The sequence below is a fragment of the Bison bison genome, unplaced genomic scaffold (genome assembly GCF_000754665.1).
Source record: "Bison bison bison isolate TAMUID 2011002044 unplaced genomic scaffold, Bison_UMD1.0 scf7180017864224, whole genome shotgun sequence".
In the NCBI taxonomy this organism is placed as follows: Eukaryota; Metazoa; Chordata; class Mammalia; order Artiodactyla; family Bovidae; genus Bison; species Bison bison.
This window is the reverse complement of record NW_011494796.1, coordinates 5,481,925-5,497,898: the sequence shown is the minus strand read 5'-3', so window position 1 is coordinate 5,497,898 and position 15,974 is coordinate 5,481,925. Positions and strand designations below refer to the sequence as shown.

Genomic DNA, 15,974 nt, shown 5'->3' with positions numbered 1-15,974 from the left:
ATATGGAGATGACATCACCCTTATGGCAGAAAGTGAAGAGGAACTAAAAAGCCTCTTGATGAAAGTGAAAGAGGAAAGTGAAAAAGTTGGCTTAAAGCTCAACATTCAGAAGACGAAGATCATGGCATCTGGTCCCATCATTTCATGGGAAATAGATGGGAAAACAGTGGAAACAGTGTCAGACTTTATTTTTTTGGGCTCCAAAATCACTGCAGATGGTAATTGCAGCCATGAAATTAAAAGACACTTGCTCCTTGGAAGGAAAGTTATGACCAACCTAGATAGCATATTAAAAAGCAGAGACATTATTTTGCCAACAAAGGCCCATCTAGTCAAGGCTATGGTTTTCCAGTGGTCGTGTATGGATGTGAGAGTTGGACTGTGAAGAAAGCTGAGTGCCAAAGAATTGATGCTTTTGAACTGTGGTGTTGGAGAAGACTCTTGAGAGTCCCTTGGACTGCAAGGAGACCCAACCAGTCCATCCTAAAGGAGAACAGTCCTGGGTGTTCATTGGAAGGACTCATGCTGAAGGTGAAACTCCAATACTTCAGCACCTCATGCAAAGAGTTGACTTATTGGAAAAGACTCTGATGCTAGGAGGGATTGGGGGCAGGAGTAGAAGGGGAAGACAGAGGATGAGATGGCTGAATGGCATCTCCAACTCGATGGACATGAGTTTGGGTAAACTCTGGGAGTTGGTGATGGACAGGGAAGCCTGGTGTGCTGCGATTCATGGGGTCACAAAGAGTCGGACACGACTGAGCAACTGAACTGAACTGAACTGAACTGCCTCTGCCGTATTTTAGGCCCTCATAATTGCTTGCCAGGAGTATCGCAAATGCCCTCTGAATGGGCCCTCCTCCTCCAATTTACGTCCCTCCTCTTCCTCCTCTATTCAGGCATCTGAGGTCTGAGTGATCATTCCAAAAACTCAGACTTGCTCATGGCCCTTTCTGGCTTATAATCCTGTGATAGTTTCCAGCACCCTGAAGAGAAAGTGTAAACTTTTGCTGGGTCCTGAACACTCTCTGGGCCCCAGTTCCTTCCTCAACCTCAGTTCCTTCCCTGTATAACTAAAGCCTGCTTCCCAGATAGTTCCATGTATTTCACCAAACAGGCTGTGCGCCCTCAGACCATTGACTCTCACCCATCTGCCACCTCCACTCAAAGCACTACTGTCCCCTGTACTACCGGGCCCTCTCTCCTACCTAAGCACTGTTATCAGTGCAGCCCAAGTAGCCCCCATCCCCAGAGCATGCCTCAGGTGCTATTGCTCCTCCAACTCTAGGGTCACTGCTCACACCTCCTCCCCTCAACTCCAGGTTTTGCACCTGTATAACCTGAGTTTGTGTCTGTCACAGAACTTATGCTGACCATCATTATTTATCTATCTTCCCAACCAGGCCATGAGATCCTCTGAGGCAGAGGTTATAGCTTTCCCATTCATGCCCCGAGCCCCTGCACAGCACCTGGTACACATTAGAAGTGAAGTGAAAGTCGCTTAGTCATGTCTGAGTCATTGCCAACCCATGGACTATACAGTCAGTCCATGAAATTCCCCAGGCCAGAATACTGGAGTGGGTAGGCTTCCCTTTCTCCAGGGGATCTTCCCAACCCAGGGATCGAACCCAGGCCTCCCACATTTCAGGCAGATTCTTTACCAGCCAAGCCACAAGAGAAGCCCAAGAATACTGGAGTGGGTAGCCTATCCCTTCTTTAGTGGATTTTCCTGACCCAGGAATCCAACCAAGGTCTCCTGCATTGCAGGCGGAGTCTTTACCAACTGAGCTATCAGAGAAGCCTGGCACACACTGGGTACATAGTAAATCTTTGTGAAATAAATAAATGGACAAATTACGACCCGGCACATGTTGAAGCTGAAACTCCAATACTCTGGCCACCTGATGTGAAGAGCTGACTCATTTGAAAAGACCCTGATGCTGGGAAAGACTGAAGGTGGGAGGAGAAGGGGACAACAGAGAATGAGATGGTTGGATGACATTACCGACTCAATGGACATGAGTTTGAGTAAACTCCGGGACTTGGTGATGAACAGGGAGGCCTGGCATGCTGCAGTCCATGGGGTTGCAAAGAGTTGGGCACAACTGACTGAACTGAACTGAACATAAGAGGTAGTAGAGAAATACATATTGAATGAATGAGTAAATGAATAAAACCCTGAAGAGAGATGGTAAAGAAGTATGCAGGGAACAGATTAAGAATTTAAGAAATACAAGCTCCTTGAGAGTAGAAGCTTCATCTGCTTTGTGCTGTGTTCCAGTGCTGAGACCTGGCACACAGGAGGAGTTCAAGAAATACTTCCTGACTCATGGGAAACCACTTTAGCAGGTCAAAGCCACAACCAGTCCGTCTAGTACACACTTGTCAAAGGTCAGGGCAGACTCCTTTGTTCCTTTGTGCACTCATTCAGCAAACAACATGTCGACTGTGCCCTGAGGTACCGCATCACTCACACTGTGAAAAGGCACTGTCGTGTATTTCCTCCTGTGCCAAACTCCTCAGAGCAGGAATGCAACCTGAAGTATCCTGCTCCTCAGTGACCGGGGCGCGGGTATAAAAAGAAAGGTTCCTTACCTCATGACTGCTGGCATAGGACTTGGCTTTCTCTTCAGAGAGGCGGAGTTTCTCCCGGGGAGGCTGGAACAGTGCTCTCTGAAGCAGCTGGTTTTGCAGTTTCTTTCTAGGTGTTATGCTGACGGCAGCAACAATTTCATCCAGGTGGTTGGATATGTGAGTTTCCTGTGATTCTTGCATATTTTTATATACATTACCCTCTAATTTTTAAATAAGAAAACAAAAGTATTAATGATAATTTCCACCATTACTTTTAGAAATACATATTTTTCCTAGAAGTTGGGGTTAGAATTTAAGAAAATTTCAACACTATACCCATGGCTTCTTTGAAACAAGTAGCTTCTATCCAAAAAGCTCCTAGTGACTAGTACTAACTTCTTTCAGATGGATTTCAAGTTTTAACTAAATCAAACATTCTTTGTCCTATGTATGTATCATATGTGTATATATATATATATATATATATGTATGTTTATATACATACATACTGATGTATTTTATATATTATATATGACATATATATATATGTCTCTCTCTATATATATGTCAGTAGGAATCAACTCTCAAAGAGCTCAGATTAGATCTGTTGAACCCCAGGTAACTTTGAAATGGGAAAAAAGTGACATGTTAAACTTTCACTTCCAGCTAAGATGAGATAAGGGATGAGATTTATCCTCTCACCTTAAGTAACCAACCAATCAACAAAAAACCTACCAAATAACAACAACAAAACAGCCATAGGCAAAAAGGGTATGAAACAATGGTTGTCAAAAGACGGGACATGAGACACGAGAAATGGAAAAGTGAAACAAAGTGAGATGCTTGATTGCCCCAGCTTATTGCTTTGAAAAAGTTTCTGGATCATGCAGGGTAACCCAGAAGTTACCCTGTGGGCTGAGTCGAGGAAATAGAGCTGAGCATCTGGGAAGACCAAGGAGGCTGTAATGCACAGAACAGATTATTAGAGAGGATAGAGCAGCACAGAGAAGACCCCAGAGATGAGGGTCTTCAGAGATCCTCAAGAAAGGGGGAATACTGATAGCATGTATGTAAGAAAACTACTTGAGTCTGGAGAAAGATTCCTCTAAGAAGATTGAAAGGAAGTATCTGGCGCTCACCAAGGCTGGCAGCGCCTGTTCCCACTGACCAGACTGGAAAAACTCATAATTCATGAGGCAGAGGGTAAAGTATTCAGAAAGTTTTTATTGGTGTGTTAGTCACTCAAGTATGTCTGACTCTTTTGGACTGTCGCCAAGCTCCTCTGTCCTTGGAATTCTCTAGGCAAGAATACTGGAGTGAGTAGCCATTCCCTTCTCCAGAGGATCTTCCTGATGTAGGGATTGAACCTGGGTCTCCCGCATTGCAGGCAGATTCTTTACTCTCTGAACCACCAGAGAAGATCTAAGAATATTGGAGTGGGTTGCCATTCCCTTCTCCAGGGGATTTTCCCGACCCAGGGATCAAACCTGGGTCTCCCTCATTATATCTGAGCCACAAGGAAGTAGTGGAGAATAATTAGTATAATAATCAGTAGTGGAGAATAATTAGCCCTTGGGTGAGCTCTGCTTAGATCCACATAACAAACCAGGAAAGTTAAGACCTAAAAAGATAAAACTGTTTCCAAGTAACTGTATCAGAGGGCAAAATTCAAGGGTGTTGATAGGAATACAAAAACAGCCAGCACTCAACAGGTTGAAATTAATAAACTTTAACATCCAAACAAAGATCACCAGGCATGCAAATAGGCAAGAGAACAGCCCATAAGGAGAAGATGAATCAGTCAAAACTGACCCAGATATTAAGTTAGCAGAAAAGAATATTAAGGGTTATATAATTATATTCCATATGTTTAAAATGTTAGCTATTTTTAAAAAGTTAACTAGAGGCATGGAATATAAAAAGCCAAATTGAACTTCTCAACATGAAACTTATATGTGAGATGAAAATATACTAGATGAGATTAATGGAAGATCAGATATTACAGATGAAAAGATGCATGAACTTGCAGATGTAGTGATAGAAACCATCTTAAAAAACCAGTGAGCTGTGAAAGAACTTCAACTTGCCTAATATATATGTAATTTCAATCCCTAAAGAAAAGTGGATTGCAGAGGGGACAGAAAAAGTGTTTGAAGAAATGGTGGCCAAAATTTTTCCAAATTTAAGGAAAAGTAAAAAGTCAGAGATTTCAGGAGCTAAATGCACACTAAACACAGGAAACAGAAAAGGACACCAAAACACATTGTAACCAAACTGCTCAAAACCATGATAAAGAGAGAATCTTATAAGTAGTCAGGAAAAAGAAAATATTAGTATTTTTAAAAAGATGATGAGAGGGCGGTCCTAAGATGGTGGAGGAATAGGACGGGAGACCACTTTCTCCCCCACAAATTCATGGAAAGAACATCTGAATGCTGAGCAAATTCCACAATACAACTTCTGAATGCTGGCAGAAGACATCAGGCACCCAGAAAGGCAGCCCATTATCTTCAAAAGGAGGTAGGAAAAAATATAAAAGATAAAAAGAAAGACAAAAGAGGTAGGGACGGAGATCCGTCCCGGAAAGGGAGTCTTAAAAAAGAAAGAAGTTTCCAAACACCAGGAAACACTCTCACCGGCGAATCTGTGGTGAGCCTTGGAAACTCAGAGGGTAACATAACTGGGAGGAAAAATAAAACCCACAGATTACGTGCCTAAAGGCAACTCCCGGCAGAGAAGCAGCACAGACGCTTGCATCCGCCTCTAGCAAGCGGGGGCAGGACAGGGAGGGCAGGCTGCATTGCTAAGGGTAAGGACCAGGCCTCAATACCCCGAGGACAATCTGAGGGAACTAACTAGAGATAGCAACCCAGAGTGTGGGATAGCTATCCTGAGAAAAGCCCTAAGACACCGCCAGGCCCGCTCACAGAACAAAGGACTGAGCAGAGCTAGCTGGCTGCGGACCAGCCCATCCCTGGCTGGAGACAGGCAGGCGGGGGCAGCCAGAGCCAGAAGGGGGCAATAGCAGCCCCAGAGAGGCATCATCTACCAAACTGCAAGCAGGCTTCCTTGCTAACCAAGACTCCTTGGGATTCTGGACAGTTGACATCCGCCAGGAGGGTTGCAGTCAGAGATCAGCTCCCCAGAAGAGACACAAGGCACACTTGAGAAGGCGTGCTGGTTGTACACCCAGAAAACAGAACAGCAGGGATGGGGGAGGTGATAAGTCGTAGTGACTGCGCTCGCCAAACACCTGGTCACCTGAGCTGCTTGGATCGGGGAAGGGCACAAAACGCAGGCCCATTCAAGTCTGCGCCTTTGTGGAGTACCTGAGAACCTGAACCTGAACGGCTTAGATTTGGGAAGTGCAGGGCCCACCTCAGACAGTTCCCGGCAGAGCAAGCTAGAGCCTGAGCAGTGTAGACGGGAAAGCACACATGCCATGAGCAGGGGCAAACCCAGTGTGGGTGAGACACTGGGAGCAGTCCCCACAAACGCCAGTGATATTTTTTTTTGCAGTGTTCCTCCCTCAACACTGCACGATTGAACAAGAGAGCCTAAAAAAGTGACCACCATCGCCCCCTTGTGTCAGGGCGGAACTTAGACACTGAAGAGGCCAGCAAACAGAAGACGCTAAAATAAACAGAGGGAACCACTTTGGAAGTGACAGGTGCAATAGATTAAAACCCTGTAGTTAGTACCAACTACATAGGAAGGGGCCTATAGATCTTGAGAAGTGTAAGCCGGATCAAGGAACTATCTGAAAATGAACTGATCCCACACTGTCCACAACAACACCAGAGAAAGTCCTAGATATATTTTCACTATTATCATTTTTTTAATTAAAAAAAAAATTTAAGTCCTCTATTACTCCTTTAATTTTCATTTTTATAACCTACTATTACTTTGCAAAAAAAAGACCCAATTTTTAAAGCAAATTTCATATATATATATTTTATAATTTTGTGACTTTATTTTTTCCTTTAATATTGTATTTTTGAGAATCTAACCTCTACTCTAGATTTTTAATCTTTGCTTTTTGGTATTTGTTATCAATTTTGTACCTTTAAGAACCCAATCTTCAGTACCCATTTTTACTTGGGAGCAAGATTACTGGCTGGATTGCTCTCTCCCCCTTTGGACTCTCCACTAGGTTGCCTCTATCTCCTCCCTCCCCCTTCTCTTCTCTACCCAACTCTGTGAATCTCTTTGTGTGTTCCGGGCTGTGGAGAACACTTAGGGGACTGATTACTGGCTGGATCTGTCTCTCCTTTTGATTCCCCCCTTTATCCTCCTGGTCACCTCTGTCCTCTTCCTCCCTCTTCCCTTCTCTGTGTAACTCTGTGAACATCTCTGAGTGGTCCAGACTGTGGAGAGCACATAGGGAAGTGATTACTGGCTAGCCTACTCTCTCCCCTTTTGATTCCCCCTCTTCTTCTCCTGGTCACCTCTATCTCCCTCCTCCCTCTTCTCGTCTCCATGTAACTCTGTGTAACTCTTGGGGTGTCCCTCACTGTGGAGAAATTTTTCATCATTAACCTAGATGTTTTATCACTGGTGCTGTATAGATGGAGAAATCTTGAGGCTACTGTAAGAATAAGACTGAAAACCAGAGGCAGGAGGCTTAAGTTCAAATCCTGAGAACACCAGAGAACTCCTGACACCAGGGAACATTAATCGATAGGAGCTCATAAAATGCCTCCATACTTACACTGAAACCAAGCACCACCCAAAGGCCAACAAGTTCCAGAGCAAGACATACCATGCAAATTTTCCAACAACACAGGAACATAGCCCTGAGCTTCAATATACAGCCTGCCCAAAGTTACACCAAACCCATTGACATCTCAAAACTCATTACTGGACACTTCAGTGCACTTGAGAGAGAAGAAATCCAGCTTCACCCTCCAGAACACCAACACAAGCTTCCCTAACCAGGAAACTTTGCAAGCCACACGTCCAACCTCACTCACAGGGAGGAACCTCCACAATAAAGAGGAACCACAAACTGCCAGAATACGGAAAGGCCACCCCAAACACAGCAATATAAACAAGATGAAAAGGCAGAGAAATACCCAGCAGAAAAGCAACAGGATAAATGCCCACCAAACCAAACAAAAGAGGAAGAGATAGGGAATCTACCTGATAAAGAATTCCGACTAATGATAGTAAAAATGATCCAAAATCTTGAAAACAAAATGGAGTTACAGATAAATAGCCTGGAGACAAGGATCGAGAAGATGCAAGAAACGTTTAATAAGGACCTAGAAGGAATAAAAAAGAGTTAATATATAATGAATAATGCAATAAATGAGATCAAAAACACTCTGGAGGGAACCAACAGTAGAATAATGGAGGCAGAAGATAGGATTAGTGAGGTAGAAGACAGAATGGTAGAAATAAATGAAATAGAGAGGAAAAAAGAAAAAAGAATTAAAAGAAATGAGGACAATCTCAGAGACCTCAGGGACAATGTTAAATGCCCCAACATTGGAATCACAGGAGTCCCAGAAGAAGACAAAAAGAAAGGCCATGAGAAAATACTTGAGGAGATAATAGTTGAAAACTTCCCTAAAATGGGGAAGGAAATAGTCACCCAAGTCCAAGAAACCCAGAGAGTCCCAAACAGGATAAACCCAAGACGGAACACCCCAAGACACATATTAATCAAATTAACAAAGATCAAACACAAAGAACAAATATTAAAAGCAGCAAGGGAAAAACAACAAATAACACACAAGGGGATTCCCATAAGGATAACAGCTGATCTTTCAACAGAAACTCTTCAGGCCAGAAGGGAATGACAAGACATACTTAAAATGATGAAAGAAAATAACCTACAGCCCAGATTACTGTACCCAGCAAGAATCTCATCCAAATATGAAGGAGAAATCAAAAGCTTTACAGACAAGGAAAAGCTGAGGGAATTCAGCACCACCAAACCAGCTCTCCATCAAATACTAAAGGATCTTCTCTAGACAGGAAACACAAAAGGGTGTATAAACTCGAACGCAAAACAATAAAGTAAATGGCAACGGGATCATACTTATCAATAATTACCTTAAATGTAAACGGGTTGAATGCCCCAACCAAAAGACAAAGACTGGCTGAATGGATACAAAAACAAGACCCCTATATATGTTGTCTACAAGAGACCCACCCTGAAACAAGGGACATATACAGACTGAAAGTGAAGGGCTGGAAAAAAATATTCCATGCAAATAGAGACCAAAAGAAAGCAGGAATAGCAATACTCATATTAGATAAAATAGACTTTAAAACAAAGGCTGTGAAAAGAGACAAAGAAGGATACTACATAATGATCAAAGGATCCATCCAAGAAGAAGATATAACAATTATAAATATATATGCACCCAACGTAGGAGTACCGCAATATGTAAGACAAATGCTAACAAGTATGAAAGGGGAAATTAATAATAACACAATAATAGTGGGAGACTTTAATACTCCACTCACACCTACGGATAGATCAACTAAACAGAAAATTAACAAGGAAACACAAACTTTAAATGATACAATAGACCACTTAGACCTAATTGATATCTATAGGACATTTCACCCCAAAACAATGAATTTCATGTTTTTCTCAAGTTCATACAGAACCTTCTCCAGGATAGATCACATCCTGGGCCATAAATCTAGCCTTGGTAAATTCAAAAAAATTGAAATCATTCCAAGCATCTTTTCTGACCACAATGTAGTAAGATTAGATCTCAATTACAGGAGAAAAACTATTAAAGATTCTAACATATGGAGGCTGAACAACACGCTGCTGAATAACCAACAAATCACAGAAGAAATCAAAAAAGAAATCAAAATATACATAGAAACGAATGAAAATGAAAACACAACCCAAAACCTATGGGACACTGTAAAAGCAGTGCTAAGGGGAAGGTTCATAGCAATACAGGCATACCTCAAGAAACAAGAAAAAAGTCAAATAAATAACCTAACTCTACACCTAAAGCAACTAGAAAAGGAAGAAATGAAGAACCCCAGGGTTAGTAGAAGGAAAGAAATCTTAAAAATAAGGGCAGAAATATACATGCAAAAGAAACAAAAGAGACCATAGCAAAAATCAACAAAGCCAAAAGCTGGTTCTTTGAGAAGTTAAATAAAATTGACAAACCATTAGCCAGACTCATCAAGAAACAAAGGGAGAAATATCAAATCAACAAAATTAGAAATGAAAATGGAGAGATCACAACACAGAAATACAAAGGATCATAAGAGACTACTATCAGCAACCATATGCCAATGAAATGGACAAATTGGAAGAAATGGACAAATTCTGCAAAAAGTACAACTTTCCAAAACTGAACCAGGAAGAAATGGAAAATCTTAACAAACCCATCACGAGCACAGAAATTGAAACTGTAATCAGAAATCTTCCAGCAAACAAAAGCCCAGGACCAGACGGCTTCACAGCTGAATTCTACCAAAAATTTAGAGAAGAGCTAACACCTATCCTACTCAAACTCTTCCAGAAAATTGCTGCTGCTGCTAAGTTGCTTCAGTTGTGTCCAACTCTGTGCGACCCCAGAAACAGCAGCCCACCAGGCTTCCCCGTCCCTGGGATTCTCCAGGCAAGAACACTGGAGTGGGTTGCCATCTGCAGAGGAGGGTAAACTTCCAAATTCATTCTATAAGGCCACCATCACCCTAATACCAAAACCAGACAAAGATGCCACACACAAAAAAGAAAACTATAGGCCAATATCACTGATGAACATAGATGCAAAAATCCTTAACAAAATTCTAGCAAACAGAATCCAACAACATATTAAAAGATCATACATCATGACCAAGTGGGCTTTATCCCAGGGATGCAAAGATTCATCAATATCTGCAAATCAATCAACATAATATACCACATTAACAAATAGAAAAATGAAAACCATATGATTATCTCAATAGATGCAGAGAAAGCCTTTGACAAAATTCAACATCCTTATATGATAAAAACCCTCCAGAAAGCAGGAATAGAAGGAACACATCTCAATATAATTAAAGCTATATATGACAAACTGACAGCAAATATTATCCTCAATGGTGAAAAATTGAAAGCATTTCCCCTAAAGTCAAGAACAAGACAAGGGTACCCACTCTCACCACTACTATTCAACATAGTTTTGGAAGTTTTGGCCACAGCAGTCAGAGCAGAAAAAGAAATAAAAGGAATCCAAATTGGAAAAGAAGAAGTAAAACTCTCACTGTTTGCAGATGACATGATCCTATACATAGAAAACCCTAAAGATTCCATCAGAAAATTACTAGAGCTAATTAATGAATATAGCAAAGTTGCAGGATATAAAATCAACACACAGAAATCCCTTGCATTCCTATACACTAACAATGAGAAAAGAGAAAGAGAAATTAAGGGAACAATTCCATTCACCATTGCAATGAAAAGAATAAAATACTTAGGAGTATATCTACCTAAAGAAACAAAAGACCTATATATAGAAAACTATAAAGCACTGGTGAAAGAAATCGAAGAGGACACAAATAGATGGAGAAAAATACCATGTTCATGGATCAGAAGAATCAATATAGTGATATATCAATATAGCAATCAGTATAGCAATCTATAGATTCAATGCAATCCCTATCAAGCTACCAATGGTATTTTTCACAGAACTAGAACAAATAATTTCACAATTTGTATGGAAATACAAAAAACCTCGAATAGCCAAAGCAATCTTGAGAAAGAAGAATGGAACTGGAGGAATCAAGTTGCCTGACTTCAGGCTCTACTACAAAGCCACAGTCATCAAGACAGTATGGTACTGGCACAAAGACAGAAATACAGATCAATGGAACAAAACAGAAAGCACAGAGATAAATCCACGCACCTATGGACACCTTATCTTTGACAAAGGGGGCAAGGATATACAGTGGAGAAAAGACAATCTTTTTAACAAGTGGTGCTGGTAAAACTGGTCAACCATTTGTAAAATAAATGAAATTAGAACACTTTCTAACAGTATACACAAAAATAAACTCAAAATGGATTAAAGATCTAACGTAAGGCCAGAAAGTATAAAACTCCTAGAGGAAAACACAGGCAAAACACTCTCCTACATAAATCACAGCAGGATCCTCTACGACCCACATCCCAGAATACTGGAAATAAAAGCAAAAATAAATGGGACCTAATTAAAATTAAAAGCTTTTGCACAACAAAGGAAACTATAAACCAGGTGAAAAGACAGCCTTCAGAATGGGAGAAAATAATAGCAAACCAAGCAACTGATGAAAAATTAATCTCAAAAATATACAAGCAACTCCTGCAGCTCAATTCCAGAAAAATAAACGACCCAATCAAAAAATGGGCCAAAGAACTAAACAGACATTTCTCCAAAGAAGACATACAGATGGCTAACACACACATGAAAAGATGCTCAACATCACTCATCACTAGAGAAATGCAAATCAAAACCACAATGAGGTACCATTTCACGCCAGTCAGAATGGCTGCGACCCAAAAGTTTACAAGCAATAAATGCTGGAGAGGGTGTGGAGAAAAGGGAACCTTCTTACACTGTTGATGGGAATGCAAACTAGTACAGCCACTATGGAGAACAGTGTGGAGATTCTTTAAAAAACTGGAAATAGGACTGCCATATGACCCAGCAATCCTACTGCTGGGCATACACACTGAGGAAACCAGAAGGGAAAGAGACATGTGTACGCCAATGTTCATCGCAGCACTGTTTATAATAGCCAGGACATGGAAGCAAACTAGATGTCCATCAGCAGACGAATGGATAAGAAAGCTGTGGTACATATACACAATGGAATATTACTCAGCTATTAAAAAGAATATATTTGAATCAGTTCTAATGAGGTGGATGAAACTGGAGCCTATTATACAGAGTGAAGTAAGCTGGAAAGAAAAACACCAATACAGTATAATAATGCATATATATGGAATTAGAAAGATGGTAATGATAACCCTGTATGCGAGACAGCAAAAGAGACACAGATGTATAGAATAGTCTTTCAGACTCTGTGGGAGAGGGTTTGGGAGAATGGCATTGAAATACATAATGGCATGTATATTATCATATGTGAAAAGGATTGCCAGTCCAGGTTTGATGCATGATACAGGGTGCTCGGGGCTGGTGCACTGGGATGACCCAGAAGGATGGGATGGGGAGGGAGGTGGGAGGGGGGTTCAGGATGGGGAACACATGTACACCCGTGGCAGATTCATGTCAATGTATGGCAAAACCAACACAATATTGTAAAGTAATTAGCCTCCAAAAAAATAAAGTGAAAAAAACTTTTAAAAATTAATAAATCCGTCAATAAAGTTAGGCTAAGTTCACAATTAAAAAAAAAGATGATGAGAGCAGGTTTCTTGGAGGAAATTAAGCACATAAGAAGAGAGTGAAGCAACATATTTAAAGTATGGAAAGGAAAACAATGTCAAGCTGAAATTCGATACCAGTGAAAATATCTTTCAAAATCAAAATCTGAAAGAATTCACCACCAGTAGATTTGCAGTCCAATGTTCCCAAGAAATGTTAAAGGAAATCTTTCAGAAGGAAGAAAAATGATAACAAATGGAAATCTAGATCTACACAAAGGAATTGAGAGCGATGAAAAATTATACTTACATAGACCAATATGTAAGACTGTTTTCATATTGCTTAAATCTCCTTAAAAAATAATCAACTATTTAAATGAAAAATAATGTATTCCCTGGCTTATGAAATATATAAATGAAATCTATGAAAATAGTTGTGAAAAGCTAAGAAAAAAATGAAAGTGAAGTTGCTCAGTCATGTCCAGCTCTTTGCAACCCCATGGACTGTAGCCTACCAGGCTCCTCTGTCCATGGGATTTTCCAGGCAAGGCTAAGAGGAGAGGATGAAATTGTGAAGTTCTTATGCTATATGTATAAAAGTGTAATACTACTTGAAAGTAGACTGAGATAAGATAAAAATGTATAATATAAACCCTACAGCAACCATTACATTTTTTAAAAAGATACAGTTACAGGTGACAGGTGACAACAAAGGAGATAAATATAGAGTCTTAAAAATAATCCAATAGGAAAAAAGAGGAAAAAGGGAACAAAGAAGAGTTGGGACAAATAGCAAATAAATAGCAAGATGATAGACTTAAATCTGACTGTAACAATAATAACATTAAATGTAAGTGATCTAATTAAGAGAAAGACATTGATAGAATAGACAAAAATACAAGACTGAACAATACGTTGCATATAAGAAATTCAATGACATTAAAAGTAAAAGAAGGGAAAATAATCTGCTAAAATCAGTCAAAAACAAAGTTGGAGTCTCTATATTAATATCAAAGTATATTATACAGCAAAGAATATTACCATAATGAAGATCATTTCATTATGATGAAGGGTCAATTAGTCAAGAGTACATAACCATCCCAAGTGTCTATATACCTAAAAATAGTTTCAAAATATAAGACATCAAACTGGTGAAACTGCAAAAAGAAATAAGCAAATTCTCAATTATACTCAGATATTTAAATACCTTGTAAATAACTGATACACCAAGTAGGCAGAAAATCTGTAAAGAATGTAGAAGACCAACTACATCATCAACCAAGTTGATTTGGCATTTACTAGAACATTCTAGTTCTAGAAGTTGGGGGCAAGGGGAGAAGAGGGTAACAGAGGATGAGCTGGTTGGGTGGTATCACTGACTCAATGGACATGAGTTTGAGCAAAACTCATGGAGATAGCGATGGACAGAGAAGCCTGGCATGCTGCAGTTCATGGAGTCGCAAAGAGCTGGACACAACTGAGCAACTGAATGACAATTACAGAACATTCTGACTGCCAAAGCACAGAATATCATTCTTTCAAGTGCACATGGGTCATAAAACAAGTTTTAATAAATTTATAAAAATTCAAGTCATACAAAGTCTATTCTACAACTACCACAGAAGCTATAACAACAGAAAGATATCTGGAAAATGTCCAAATACTTAGAAACTAAATAACATTTTCCTAAAACAAACAAACCATGGGTCAAAGAAATCAAAAAGGATATTTGAAAATAGTTTAAACTGAAAGAATATAAAATGCAACATACAAGAATTTGAGAATGCCACTAAAGCAGTCATTATGGAGAAAATTATAGCATTAAATGTCTATATTAGAAAAGTAAAGAAGTCTCAAGATCATGGTCTTAATTTTTATCTTCAGTGACTAGAAAAGGAAATTAAGCTCAAATAAGCTCAAATTAAGCTCAAAATAAGCATAAGAAAATAATAAAACAACTAATAAAACTAAATTCACAAATCAATTAAATAAAAATAGAAAAACAGAAAAAATAAAGGAAACCAAAATCTGATTCTCTGAGACCATTAATGATGATAAATCTCTAACCTGATCAATGAGAAAAAAAGGAAAAAAGACACAAATCACCAATATTAGAAATGAGAGCAATACAATCACTATGGATTCTACAAATAGTAAAAGATTAATGTGGGAATGTTATAAACACATGCCAATAAATTTGACAACTTAGATGAGTGGGAAAATTCCTGTTAATGAAGTGAGTGAGTGAAAGTCACTCAGTCATGTCTCTTTGCGACCCTATGGACTATACAGTTCATGAAATTCTCCAGGCCAGAATACTGGAGTGGGTAGGCTTTCCCTTTTCCAGGGGAATCTCCTCAATCCAGGGATCGAACCCAGGTCTCCCACATTGCAGGCGGATTCTTTACCAGCTGAGCCACAAGGGAAGTCCAAGAATACTGAGTGGGTAGCCTAGCCCTTCTCCAGGGGATCTCCCCGACCCCGGAATCGAACCAGGGTCTCCTTGAAGGTGGATTGTTTACCAACTGAGCTATCAGGGAAGCCCAAAAATTCCTGTAAAGACACACAATACCATAGTTCACTCAAGAAAAAATAGATACCTGAATAGCCCTATATGTATTAAACTGAGTTTGTATTTTAAAAATCTTACAAAGAACAAAACAAACAAACAAATAAAAATCCCCAGGCCTAGATGGCTTCAACAGTAAATTCTGCCAGATATTTAAGGAAGATATAATACCAATTGCATACAACCTCTTTGGAAAATTTAAAACAAGAAAATTTCCTAACTCACTCTATGAAACCCTGATATCAAAAGAAGACAAATACAAGAAACAAAAATTTCAGATCAATATGTCTCAGGAATATAGATGCAAAAACTTAAAGCAAAACTTTAGCAAGTTAAATTCAATAATAAATAAAAAGGAAAATACATCATGACCAAGTAGATTTTATCTCAGAAATGCAAGATTGATTTAACATTCATAAAAAAGTCAATGTCATGTTGATGTTTGGTAGAAACCAACAGAATATTGTAAAGCAATTATCCTTCAATTAAAAATAC

At 39.5% G+C, this 15,974-nt stretch overlaps 1 protein-coding gene across 7 annotated transcripts in view; it reads right to left on the bottom strand.

Annotated features, from left to right (window-relative positions):
- Window positions 1-15,974, bottom strand: part of TTC23 (tetratricopeptide repeat domain 23) — a 161,096-nt gene that overhangs the window by 107,049 nt on the left and 38,073 nt on the right. For all 7 annotated transcript variants that reach the window (XM_010845843.1, XM_010845838.1, XM_010845841.1 and 4 more), the window contains one exon: window positions 2,596-2,795. In XM_010845843.1, the coding sequence (XP_010844145.1) occupies window positions 2,596-2,775 (180 nt within the window). In that variant the 5' untranslated portion in view covers window positions 2,776-2,795. The remainder of the gene's footprint in view (window positions 1-2,595; window positions 2,796-15,974) is intronic.